Source organism: Stegastes partitus, unplaced genomic scaffold, assembly GCF_000690725.1.
Source record: "Stegastes partitus isolate 25-593 unplaced genomic scaffold, Stegastes_partitus-1.0.2 Scaffold2476, whole genome shotgun sequence".
NCBI lineage: Eukaryota > Metazoa > Chordata > Actinopteri > Pomacentridae > Stegastes > Stegastes partitus.
The window spans coordinates 34,164-46,204 of NW_007580207.1; the positions used below are offsets into that span (position 1 = coordinate 34,164).

General features: G+C 42.7%; 2 protein-coding genes across 2 annotated transcripts; one reads left to right on the plus strand and one right to left on the minus strand.

Moving 5' to 3' along the window:
- Window positions 1-774: 774 nt before the first annotated feature.
- Window positions 775-6,338, minus strand: LOC103375124 (myelin-associated neurite-outgrowth inhibitor). Its single transcript, XM_008305329.1, has 7 exons — window positions 6,223-6,338; window positions 3,451-3,542; window positions 3,257-3,340; window positions 2,858-3,000; window positions 2,563-2,761; window positions 2,354-2,478; window positions 775-2,270 (listed from the first exon to the last, which is right to left on the minus strand). Exons 2-6 carry the CDS (start codon window positions 3,518-3,520, stop codon window positions 2,366-2,368), a joined length of 609 nt encoding a protein of 202 aa, XP_008303551.1. The 5' UTR covers window positions 3,521-3,542; window positions 6,223-6,338; the 3' UTR covers window positions 775-2,270; window positions 2,354-2,365.
- A 570-nt stretch (window positions 6,339-6,908) lies between these two features.
- LOC103375125 (F-box/SPRY domain-containing protein 1) lies at window positions 6,909-9,552 on the plus strand. The gene is made up of 3 exons (XM_008305330.1): window positions 6,909-7,361; window positions 8,109-8,465; window positions 8,547-9,552. The coding sequence occupies exons 1-3, from the start codon at window positions 7,035-7,037 to the stop codon at window positions 8,730-8,732; spliced, it is 870 nt and encodes a 289-aa protein (XP_008303552.1). The 5' UTR covers window positions 6,909-7,034; the 3' UTR covers window positions 8,733-9,552.
- The last annotated feature ends 2,489 nt before the right edge of the window (window positions 9,553-12,041 follow it).

Consider the following 12,041-nt stretch of genomic DNA (forward strand, 5'->3'; position numbering starts at 1 on the left):
AGAGTAATTAAAAAAATTAAAATGTCCTGGACAAATTAGAGCACTTTGCTGATGAGCAGTGTTGTTGTTCAACAAAATATTAGTTTATGGGCCCCATCATGCTTGTTTACTTGTGTGTTTCTTGTTTGTTAGTTTTTTTTTAAATATTGCTGTTAAACCACAATTCAAAAGCAATGTCATGATGTTCGTTACATTTTTATTTATTAGCAGTGACAGCTGTTTTTCTCCCTTCTTTCTCTTCGAGTCCAGCAGTGTGGATAAACCCAATTGCAGGTTTTCTTCATTCATACAGGTAGATCACATTTATAATGCACCATCTACTATTTTATAGCTTGTTTTCCAACAATAAACTGCTGCTATATATACCACAGATCCCCTCTATGTTGTGTAGTATGCCAGGTTGTGTAGTGTTAGAACTGTATGGCTAAAATATGATTTAATACTTGATTAATTGTACAAACCAGCCACTGGACATGGCAACTGAGGTTGTATTGATACGATTCTCCTTGAGCAAATATTGTAGCTTCAAATCCTTCTTTTTTTGTTTTTTAAAGTAGATTATTGTCACAAAGCCCTTGAGGCTCAATACAAGTGAAATAAGATAAGCATGATGATTTTATTCAACCATATCTGTAGCAGCAGGAAGGCACAAATCTGAAATATCCTTCTACAAATTCCAGTCGATTTTAATATTATTTCTTTCTTACGACTGGGGAAGGGGCTGTGTTTGCTCCTGTGTGTTTGTATCCAATAACGCAGAACAGAAAATAGTGGTTATTCTTATATTTGTTTTTATTTTTGGTCTTTCTTTAGAATACAAAACAGGAACCAAAATCACAAAAATAACATTTACAAAACAGATCATTTAACTGAGGTGACTGAGGCAACATAGAAAAGCATGTCTGAAACAGTGATACTGGTGGGTTAGCCTGGAACCTTGAGGTAAAACAGCGAGCAATGTCAAAAGGTCCAACATCTTCACAAACTGTTTTTTGAATTAGTGCCTTCGTTCAGTAGTGCTATTCACAAATGGAGTTTAACAACATCATGTTTTCCTATCATGTCCACAGTTAGCAGTGATTTACTGATGTAGTGCTTCAGACCTACCTAAGAACAAACTGATTATAGTGACATGTAGGTCGAGACTTCTAAGCATGTCGCACTGTATGGCACCATTTTCAATGGTTTCTATTTTAATCTATGTTCATACACGCGCACAGACACTCACACACAACACTGTTCCTCCTCATTCACTCTCTTTAAATGGGTGCAAATGATTTCCAACAACTTCCTCTGTCTGTTCCCCACCAAGAACACTTCTGGCTAAAGTTACTGAATAGTTTTAACATCAATATCACCCGAGCAGGAGCTGCTTCAGACTTTTTTCTAAAATGCTTAACAGGGCAGGAAAAGTAAGAACAGAGTGATTAAGTGCTGGAATGGCCGTCAGTCAGAGGCACGAACTCAAAAGTCCCATCTTTTTTTTCCTAAAATACAAAAATGGTAAGACATAATGCAAACACTGCATCACTGAAAGAAACCATAAAAACCTAGCGTCACTGACCTAAACACAAAGCGGTGAAAATAGTACAGTTTGGTCTGCGCTTGGTTACGCAGGTATGTTTTTGCATGAGCGAACGTTTCTTGTCTTTTCTTCTTTCACATTTAAGACATGGTCACTGGTGATTCAGCATTGCAGATTATTACTTCTTTTTTTCGTTTCTTTTTTATTATTTTTTTTTTTTTAGTTCCTTTGGATGTGTGCCTTTTGTTGAATTTGCATCTGTCACAGCAGGTAGATTGAGCTAGCATTACTTCATATATCTATATATACACATGCATTCAACATCATATGTATCCCCCAAATTAAAAAACAAAACAAAACAGAAAAAACAAACAAAAAAAGGTAACTATTCCAAACTCCCTTTTCACCACTTAAGAGTTTAAGCTATAAAAACCTGCATGACAGTCCACAAAAAGTTTTGCATGGAGGCTTTGCAGTTTGATGTGAGATATGCAGCAGGTTGTCGAGGTGCTGGCGCTGGGGGTGTGGCATGGAATGCAGCCTTATTCCATCAGGAGGGGTCATGGGGATGGGCCTTTTATTCACCCCCTCCCTGTCCGAATGGGCCTCTTTCTATGTAGTTGGGTTTTAGATTCACATTATGCTGGAAGAAGAGTAATCGGTTGCGGACGCCGCCGGGGCAGGTCTTCACCAAGAGCAAAAAACACTGGAGTAGAGTGTGAATGCATATCTACCATCTTCTAACCTGCAGGGAGAATAAAAGGCGTAAATACAACCTTAAAGCTGCGTGTATTTTTGCACGTAAGCGTCTCCGTTCGTCGTACTCACGCTTCCCTCTCTTCACCACTGCGGGGGCACGTAGCTGTAGCTGGGTGTGCCAGGAGGCCGATACGTGGGCATCGTGACCGGGTGGGGGGCAACAGGCGCTGGTGATGGAGTTGTCAACAAAGTTCCTGAGGAGCAGAGCCGTACATATAAATCATGCATTTTGTATTCAATATGAAAAAAAAAACAGACTAAAGTGATGAATCGCTCACCAGCTGACATAGCCATGGTGGTGCCAGCTACCATCCCCATGGCGACACCGTTGGGGCGGGGAGGAGGGATGGGCGGGGCGTACATGGCCGCGGGCATCCCATTGGGCTGGACCACCGTCGTGTGATGGATAACATGAGGCGGCGCAGCATACAGCGGCTGTGTGTAGTACGGGCCTTGCTGTTGTGAAGGTATTAGTGCCTGGAACAACAAGTACAGCACCGCAGTGAAGTCAAACAGGATAAAGAGAAACAAGCGAGCGTTTTAATACCACCACCGAGGGTCTAACTCACTGACCTGTGCATAGGGGTTCTGTTGGGGGTAGGTGCTCCTGACAGGGTACACAGCAGCAGGGTAGGGGTTTGGTGAGGAGGAGTACGGTGGGACAGTCCCTGTGTTGGGAGAGCAGGACATTTTGAACGGAGTGCCCGGAGCGTAGCCTGCAGAGAGAGGAAGACGCCCTGCATTAGTGCTGTTTAGTCAGGATTTATAAGTCCTTCTACTCAGTAAACAAAGACTTCAATCAGTCCAGTTAGAATATTTTTTTTACAATCTTGAACAGATGCACAACACACAGAAGTACAAGTACAGTATCCATTCTTATCTTATATTTAGTTCAAATAAAAATCTAATCATTTCTAGTTAAGTGCAATCAGATCCAAATCATCTGGGAGGTGTTCATGACTTCATTCTCACCACTGGAGAAGGCTGGGTTGGCTCCTGCATAGACGTTGGGAGTGTATGCTGGGGCAGCTGTCGCGTAGCCAACAGGGAATCCAGCTGCCGTGACCACAAACAGAAAAACAAATTCAATGCTTTCCTTGGCTTTGGACTGTTTTCTTGTATTTAGGACATAAGTTTAAACCACTATAGTAAACACATTGAGTTACCTGGGTAGCCCAGACCCTTGGTGTTGGTGAAGGGGACCCCTGTTGGTGCAGGGCTGTAGACCGGATTCATCGTGGCTGCCTTTTCACAGATGCTGCGATGAAAGAAGCAAAGAAAATATGAATTAAAGAAGGTGCTGCAAAGTAAATGATTTAATATAACTAATTAGGAATATTTGACATTTGATGCAAAGACCATCTGCGGAAATCCAACACAGACTGTTGTGCTACCAGAACTCCTCCGGTAGAGCTCCATGGGATGGATGGTTTGATAATTCTTTAAAACGTCAACCTTCTCTGCTTCCATCATCTTAAATGTTGATATTTTCCTTTTTTTTGCACTCTTCTGACAGTGAGCTGAATATATTTGGGTCGTGGACAAAACAAGACATCAAAGGACGTCATCTTGATTTCCCGGCATTATTTTTAGACCAAACAACTAATTAATTAATCAAGAAAATAATCAACAGTTTAATGAACAATGGAACAATTGTTATTGGCAGCCCTGTTAATGAGACTGCTCACTGATAAAGTGACCTTTGCATTTGGGACTGACCAAAGAATGTTGAATGTCTTTGTTTCAGGTTGCTGGAGTTGGGTCATACTGATAAATAACTGCTCCAAAAGAGGCTGTTTGCTGGCAAAAACCTTTGTGCAAAACCTTAACAGCATAACTTGGTTTGTTTGCCTTATTTTAGACAGAGGCTCCATGCTTTCCCAACTATAACTCTATTAATAGGCCTCAGTTACTGGAGCTCTCCCAAGTGGAACAGGATAGATTACATCTCCACTTATGCCCCAAAAAACCTGAGATCAAACCGTCTGTTATGGCAGCACTTAACATCGACTAGAACCGGTAAAGGCAACACAAACGTTGCAGTGGAGATATAATTGTTCTTCTCACTCTGGGCTGTCGGGGGCTCATATAAAACGACCTTGATCGGTCGCATCACTTTTGCTTCTTCACGCTCTGATCACACATTGACCCACAAACTGAAATGACAAGGGGCGTGTGATCAGATACCTGGCATATTAAACATGGTGTCACACAGCTTCATCACTGCAGCAACACTACAGTAGGCTTTTGCCTACAAATTCCATTCAATAAACACCTCAGCCTTTCAGCGTTCATTGTAATTGGATATCATTTCAGCATCAGTACTGTGTGTATTCCTAACAGCCACATCGCAGGAACTCAAATACATCAACTTCTTGTGTTAACACATAATGAAAACCTGCATGTTTCTCACTTCCCATGACTAATCTACCACACAGGCTTGTTTGATGTAAAACAATTTAGTCATATTTTAGGTATATTGGATACAACCCCCCCCCCAAAAAACCTGCATTTACAACTAAAATGACTATTAATGTGGATGTCTTTCTCAGTGTATTACTATGTAAAGAAGGTTCCAAACTGCTTTTTTCCATTTTCTTATGCAGTTATACTATTTTAAATAAATACTCCAATCATTTTAGAATCCCAGAAAAGAGAAATATCACAATTTATTTTTCCCAATATCATGCAACTCTACTTAACATTCTTTACCACATGAGGTATAAAGAAACGGACATCCTCCCTACGCATATAGAAAGAGTTTTGTAAAATACCTTCCTGCTTTTCAGTTCAACATTTTACTTCCATTACCAGGAGAAACACCGGCTTCTGCTCCACATCAGATCTGTTGTTCTTGTCCACAGACAGAGCTGCTGTGCTGCCCTCTAGCTGTGCTTCAAATCCCATTACATCACTCTCTAAATGTGCTCATTCAAGTAAAAACCTTTACCAGTGAATGAACCACTTCTATAACGGTGGAATTACTGTCATGACAGCAAAGTGAATAAAAAAATAAATAAAATAGCAGCTCTTTGTGCAGTTATGAATACAGTACAGGTTTACATGTGCAGTGGGACTGTTACTGGAAATAACAACCTACATGTTTAAATGAAACCATCTCTGTGCATCACACACACACACACACCAGCTGTACCAGTGTGTGTTTCACCTGCCCAGGGGTGAACTAAATCTTTTGGTAGATTTAAAAAAAAAAAAAAAAAAAAAAAAAAAATCATTTTTTAACTACCGAAATTGAATAAAAATCACTGTCTTGTCTAAGTATGTATTTGTAAATTATATCTTTTATGTATACAGATAACTCTATATATGCATATGCACATAACATATACATAAACGGTTAATATTTTTAGTCACGTCGTACGCATGTCGTCATGACAGTTCAGTTTTATCGCACATACACCAAAACACAAAGTAGGCAGGAACAGTGCAAAGCAATCCAATACGTAAATGTCTTTTTAACAAAAGCATTGCTCACTTGTTTACTTGTGAGCTTATTTTTCTCCAGCTCCTAATAACACCAAGGTCTCCGTGTATTTTCTTAAAGGTGACGTTGCCTGCAAAAATAAAGATGGCAACCTTTAAGTGGAAGAATTTTGAAAGGTGAACGTAGCGGGGCTTTGTTATCTTCAGCTAGCTTAGCCCACAAGCTTCACAAAACTGCACCACCTGCGGCTAGCGAGGCGTGTTCGCCGTCGCAGGTAGGCTCCGGTGTGCAGACTGACCCGCTAATCACCTGTCTGACCGCGCAAAACCGCCGGACTGTCCCCGGACAGCAGACAGATGGGGACAGCTTGTCAACAGGCCGCATAGCTCAGGAGGCAGGCAGCCAAACAGCTGTGTCCCGCAGTACCGCCTGTCCCAGCAATCAACATCACTCACAAACCCTCGGATTTTTATAATAACCCACAATAACTTACCGATAACAGTTTTCACCGTCCGTTAGTCTCCTCCTCTGGTCCTCTGCTGTAAAATGAAATTTTAGCTAGCTGGTGTTTTGCTCCCAGATGCTTTGCTTAACTCTTTTGAGCACACCGTCACTTCCGTGTCACGTCACGTGGTCCGCGATAATAAAATACCACTTTCTTTTCTTTATATTTTCCTAACGCAGTGTGTATTTTTGCTTTTTATATTTAACCTAAAGCTTTTTTTTCTCAACAAACAAAAATTCGAATTATGAATTTTAAAAAAATCATATAATTTCTAAGTAAACAATGGCATCATCTAACACAGTTCACATAATCGGTGCTGGGTTTTTTTACTACACAGTCGCCACTTTGTGACATTGCAGCGGTGTAACGTTCAATATCGTAACACTGCAACATTGGAGCGATCCTCTGTGAGCTCATTAATATGTCTGCTCTGCGGTCCTTGCAGGCAATAAAATATATTTCACCTGAGCTTGGCGCTTTGTTTTATATAGTATCATTTGAACACTGCATTTATGTGGTTTTGTGGCACATTTCAAATAACTCGTAGTATTGCAAATAAATTTCCATGTTTTGTTGACACCAGCGAAATGAGTGTATTGGCTCTTCCAGGACCTTGACGCATCGTTTCCATTCAGCCATTGAACTGGGAAGAGTCGGGTCCATACTGTTGTGGTTTTACTGCGACCTACGTGTGGTTTTATAGGTAAAATGTTGCTATTTAACTTATTTTAGGAGTCATCCTACGGTGTAAGGTGCAACTCTTCGGTCGGCTGGTGTCGTCGGTCCACAGCAGGGCTATAATGTCTGGAGCGGCCGGTGGGGGAGGAGGCTCCTCCTGTTTGGGCGCAGCAGCGGCTGCCAGTTGCAGCTCCGCCGGCTCTCCCTACGCTGCTGCAGCCGGGGGAGGCGCAGGGGTGGCCGGGAGGCTGCCAGCCCGGGTCCTGGAGCACATTTTCTCCTATCTGGAGCTGTCTGACTTGATGGGGTGCGAGCTGGTGTGCTGGCACTGGAATAATATCCTCGCGGATGAAAACAGCGAGGTGTGGCGCAGCCTCTGCAGCCGGTCTCTGAGCGATGAGGCTCTGCGGTCAGACATCCTGTGCAACCTGCCCACCTACAAGGGGAAAGTAGGTTCAGCACACTGGCACACCTGTGTTCTCTGGGGCCGAGTGGACGGTGATTAATGACGAACTCCGTTCAAAAATCTGCCTGTTTAGTGGCGCTGCAGCTCTGCTAGCACGGAACATGAGTGTCAACGTGCTTCTCATTATGAATCCATAAACTGTATTACTGTATGCCGGAAGACTCTAATGAGTCTTTACTAATATTTTATAAACAGATATAAAGGAGAAAAAATAGCTGTCTTTTTTTCTACAGATCCAAAATAAATGGGCAGATTCTTGAATGGCGTTTGGTGTACAGTTGTTTTGAATGACACTGAGCAGATAAAACCAGGTCCACATGAGATAGTGGTCCTCTGTTTTATCACTGGAGCCCTGAGTGGGGTTATCATTGTTGCATAACTGTGTGTACGTTGGCCCACAAGAAGCCAAACCTGTTTTTGAACCAGTCTGTTAATGGGACTGTGTATAGGAACTCAGTATTTCTTAGAGACACTTGGAGGTCCCCCAGATGTTGCTATAAAATACCTGAATCCAGTTTTACATTTTAAAGAGAAATCTTGTTCTTCTGCTCTGTATGGTTATTAAACTAAGTCTGAATGTTTGGATTCATTTATGTCACAACATAACACAACATAAATCCAGCACAGTGTCTCATCTAGTTGTGCCAAAATGCTTTTCTAACAGACAGTGTTTCACCATTAACCATAACAGCTGTAATATACCTGATCGATCACCTGTCCTCCTCTACAGCTCAAGGCCTTCCAACACGCCCTGAGCTCCCACGACTGCTCACGCAACGTTTATGTGAAGAAGAACGGCTTCACCCTGCATCGCAACCCCATCGCCCAGAGTACAGACGGCGCACGTGGCAAAATTGGCTTCTCAGAAGGCCGGCATGCCTGGGAAATCTGGTGGGAAGGCCCTCTTGGCACCGTGGCCGTGATAGGCATTGCCACAAAGCGGGCGGCGATGCAGTGCCAGGGCTACGTGGCCCTGCTGGGCAGCGACGACCAGAGCTGGGGCTGGAACCTGGTCGACAACAACCTGCTGCACAACGGGGAGGTCAATGGGAATTTCCCGCAGTGCAACAATGCACCCAAATACCAGGTAGGAGCCTTGTGTGTATGAAGTAGCTTTGAAATTGTTTTGTGTTTGTGTGATCCAACACGTGCTCATGCTTGTCCACAGATCGGGGAGAGAATACGAGTGATCCTAGACATGGATGACAAGACGTTAGCCTTCGAGAGGGGTTTCGAGTTTCTCGGAGTAGCGTTTCGTGGACTGCCCAAAGCCTGCCTGTTCCCCGCCGTGTCTGCAGTGTACGGCAACACTGAAGTCACCATGGTGTACCTGGGAAAACCTCTGGACGGCTAGAAGCTGAGCCACCGTTCCGTTAAAACTTCCAAGCTCCCCGGTGTGTGTGCAGGACTTCCTCCGTCACCAGACCGCTGAACCCTGTTTGTTGTACACTTTCCAGGTTTTTGGAGGCTAAGTGGTCATGTTTCTTCCAACCAGAATAACTTTATTCACACGAACAAAGAGGACTGTCGGCATTTCTACTTCAACGTGAACCCAGACTGGACTGGACAAACCGCAGGGAAAAGGAATGTGTGGTTGACCGACATAAACACGTGGAACTTGTCCACTTTTACAGTTTAGCTGCTGAGCTGTTTCACTCACAGGTCAGGGGAACATTATTTAACGTCATGCAATTCAGACTAACAGCGCTGAACATTTACTTGAGATTTTACGTCTGCTTGAACGAGGCCAAAACTACTCTAGACTGTGGCAAATACTTTAAGATATCATTTTAACGAGCTGTTATCAATAGTTATCTGTCGTATGAGTTAATGGAACCAACTCATTGTGGATCAACGCGGTTTAGCTGTAATCGATGACTGGAGTATGACGACTTTACGCCAAACCAATGTGACATGATGTTCTGTTCTGATATGGACGACATGCAGACCAGCTGTCGTGCACGTGCATGGATAGCGGTGTATGAACTGAAGCATCTCCCCGTTTAAAATACTCACCCAGTAATGGTGGATACTATACCTGTAACATGTGTGTCCTTTTTAATGTGCTATTGTAGTATTACACATTATTTATTTCTCGGTTTTATCCATGGTACTATAGATTGTGTACGGTTCAAAGACCTGAAAATAAAGTCTACAAGGTGCCACTCTTAGAATAAAGGTGCTTGTTTTGTTTTATTTTTTTTTTTTATTTTTTTTTTTATTGAGGAAACAGAAATAGAACTAAGAACAGGAACAGCTAAGAACAACAACATAGCATCTTCATAACATAAGACAAACTTTATTTGTCACATACACAATTATACACGGTACAATGTGTAGTGAAATGTGTTTAGTACCTGCATCCAGCTGCAATAAAAAATAAAAATAAAATAAGATACCTCAAATGCTCAAGAAATATATATGCATAGATAAATAAAATAAAATCTAATCTAATAAAGCAAATGTAACATGTGCTGTACAAGGTGCAAAATATTTAAAGGTGCCAGTGTGTAGTGCATCACAGTCCAGTTTAAGGCTCAGAGTCGAGCAAACAGATGACCTGAGGGAAGAAACTCTTCCTCATTCTCTCAGTCACAGTCTTTAGGCAGCGATAGCGTCGGCCTGACGGCAGCAGGGAAAAGAGGGACTTTCCAGGATGGCTAAGCTGCTTCAGGATCTTCATAGTCCTTGACCTGCATCGTTGGGTGTAGATGTTCTCTGGTACTTTGTCCTGGCCCTCAGCTCATCCAGCTTGTTCTCCAAAGACTGGACATTGGCTCGTAGGATACTTGGCAGAGGCGTCTGGTGTCTCTTGTTTCCTTTGGGGCCTTTTCCGTGACCTGGAGCCTGCGCGTCCTCCATTGTTGTTGTTGTTGTCGGCTCCCCGCAGAATGACCTGAGGCCAAGCCGGGTCCAGAGAAAAGGTGGCAGGAACACAGTTTAAGTGCCGTATTCCTATGTTTAGGAGTGTCTCCTTGTTGTATGTGCGACAACACAGCACAGGCGAGCTTAATAAATTAAAAATAAAAAGTAGAATCGCTATATACAAACAGAAGGTTGGAGCAGGTACGACAGCAGCCGACCTCACCGCTGCCATCTTCGAAAAAGATAAATAAATGAATATAAAATCTGCAGCAGTCATCATTATTTGAACGGCAGCTTTACATAAAGTCAGATCTTATCGGCTCGACATGTTCTGTCCATTTTGACCAAGTTCTATAAAATTTGCAGTTTTAGTCAAAAATACACTTTTTCCATTTTGTAGTTTCTTGTATAATGTTGATCCTCCTTTCTTGGTTGCTCAGGCTCATCTTCTGGTGACGGCCTTTTTACTTAAAAGAATGTAAAGTAGTTTCTTGTCTCCATTGCTGAGGCCGTCCAGGACTACGTTACCAACACACACAGTTTCAAATAAAAGGGGGAAACCATTGAGAACACAGTTAGTACACGCTGATGGATCCCAACCCAGTGCTCTGGAATAATTTGACAGCTCCAACAAACATGGAAATGGTACGCTCCTTCAATGCCACACCTCCAACAGGCACCTCTAGCTCCCAGCTATCTTTTTTCAGGCTGCTGTAATGAAAAAATATTTTTCCAACAGAATTCATGCCAGATATTCGAACCAGTCGAGACCCACTGGATTTCACAAATGTGCTCCCAGTTCTCCTCAGTTATTCTCTTTCCCGTACCCCGCAGTATGTTGTTCTACGTGGATGCTTGTTTTAATGTGTGCGCGGCACAGATTGGGCTTTTACGACCCAGTTTGTCTGCGTACGCACAGACAGGAACTCATTTCCACTCCATGTTGCTTAAATCAGCCAATGCAGATACCCTTTTTTTTCAAAGATATGAGCACAAGGTTGTGGAATTACCTCAAAACCCAAAATAAAGACCGCACAGATACCGACTGGCCTTTGTACAGATGGCAGAGAAAGAAGAAAACAACTCCACTGTGTGAGCTGTCACCACCTCTTCAGATCTGGATCATTCAGATAAACAGAAAGCTGCAGCGGGAGCATAGATTTGGAAAAGGAAAAACAAAGAATGTGAACATATAAACCTCCTCCCCCTGCAGCTCTTCCCTCTACTGTAACCGCCACAGTGTACTTCTACTACATTCGGCTGAATTTTGCAACCCGGCAGGCCGTTCTGACCCACGATCCTCTGCACGGTTACATCACACACTTCGAGGTCTCTTGAGCAAGTATAAATAACCTTGAGCTGCTGAGAGCGAACAGGCAGGTCGCAGCTCATGTCACACGAAGGTCAAAGCTTAAGGCGCAATATTTTGATGAAGCATGAAACAGTTTAGTGAGAGCAGCTGGAGTATGAACTAAACTAAAAGAAGTATGAGATTTGGAATGCAGACATTAAAAGTCAGCAGCTTAGCCCAGGTTTTAGAAACACACTCTGTCAGTGAGAGTCCTCTGTCTAACCCACTGTGTCTCCACATCCTGTTCTTATGTATCTGATCGGTGAGAAGCCCTCTGATTGGCTGAAATCTCCCCGTCACAGACTACATTAAACTAAAATGGAGCCAAAGAACATGCAGAAGTCTAGCTTCCTCTCACATCATGTGAAATACGACACGCTGAAAATCTAGTGTGGAATTTTTGTCCATGAATGTCAAAAAATATCGCCTACACCAGCTTTAAATGTT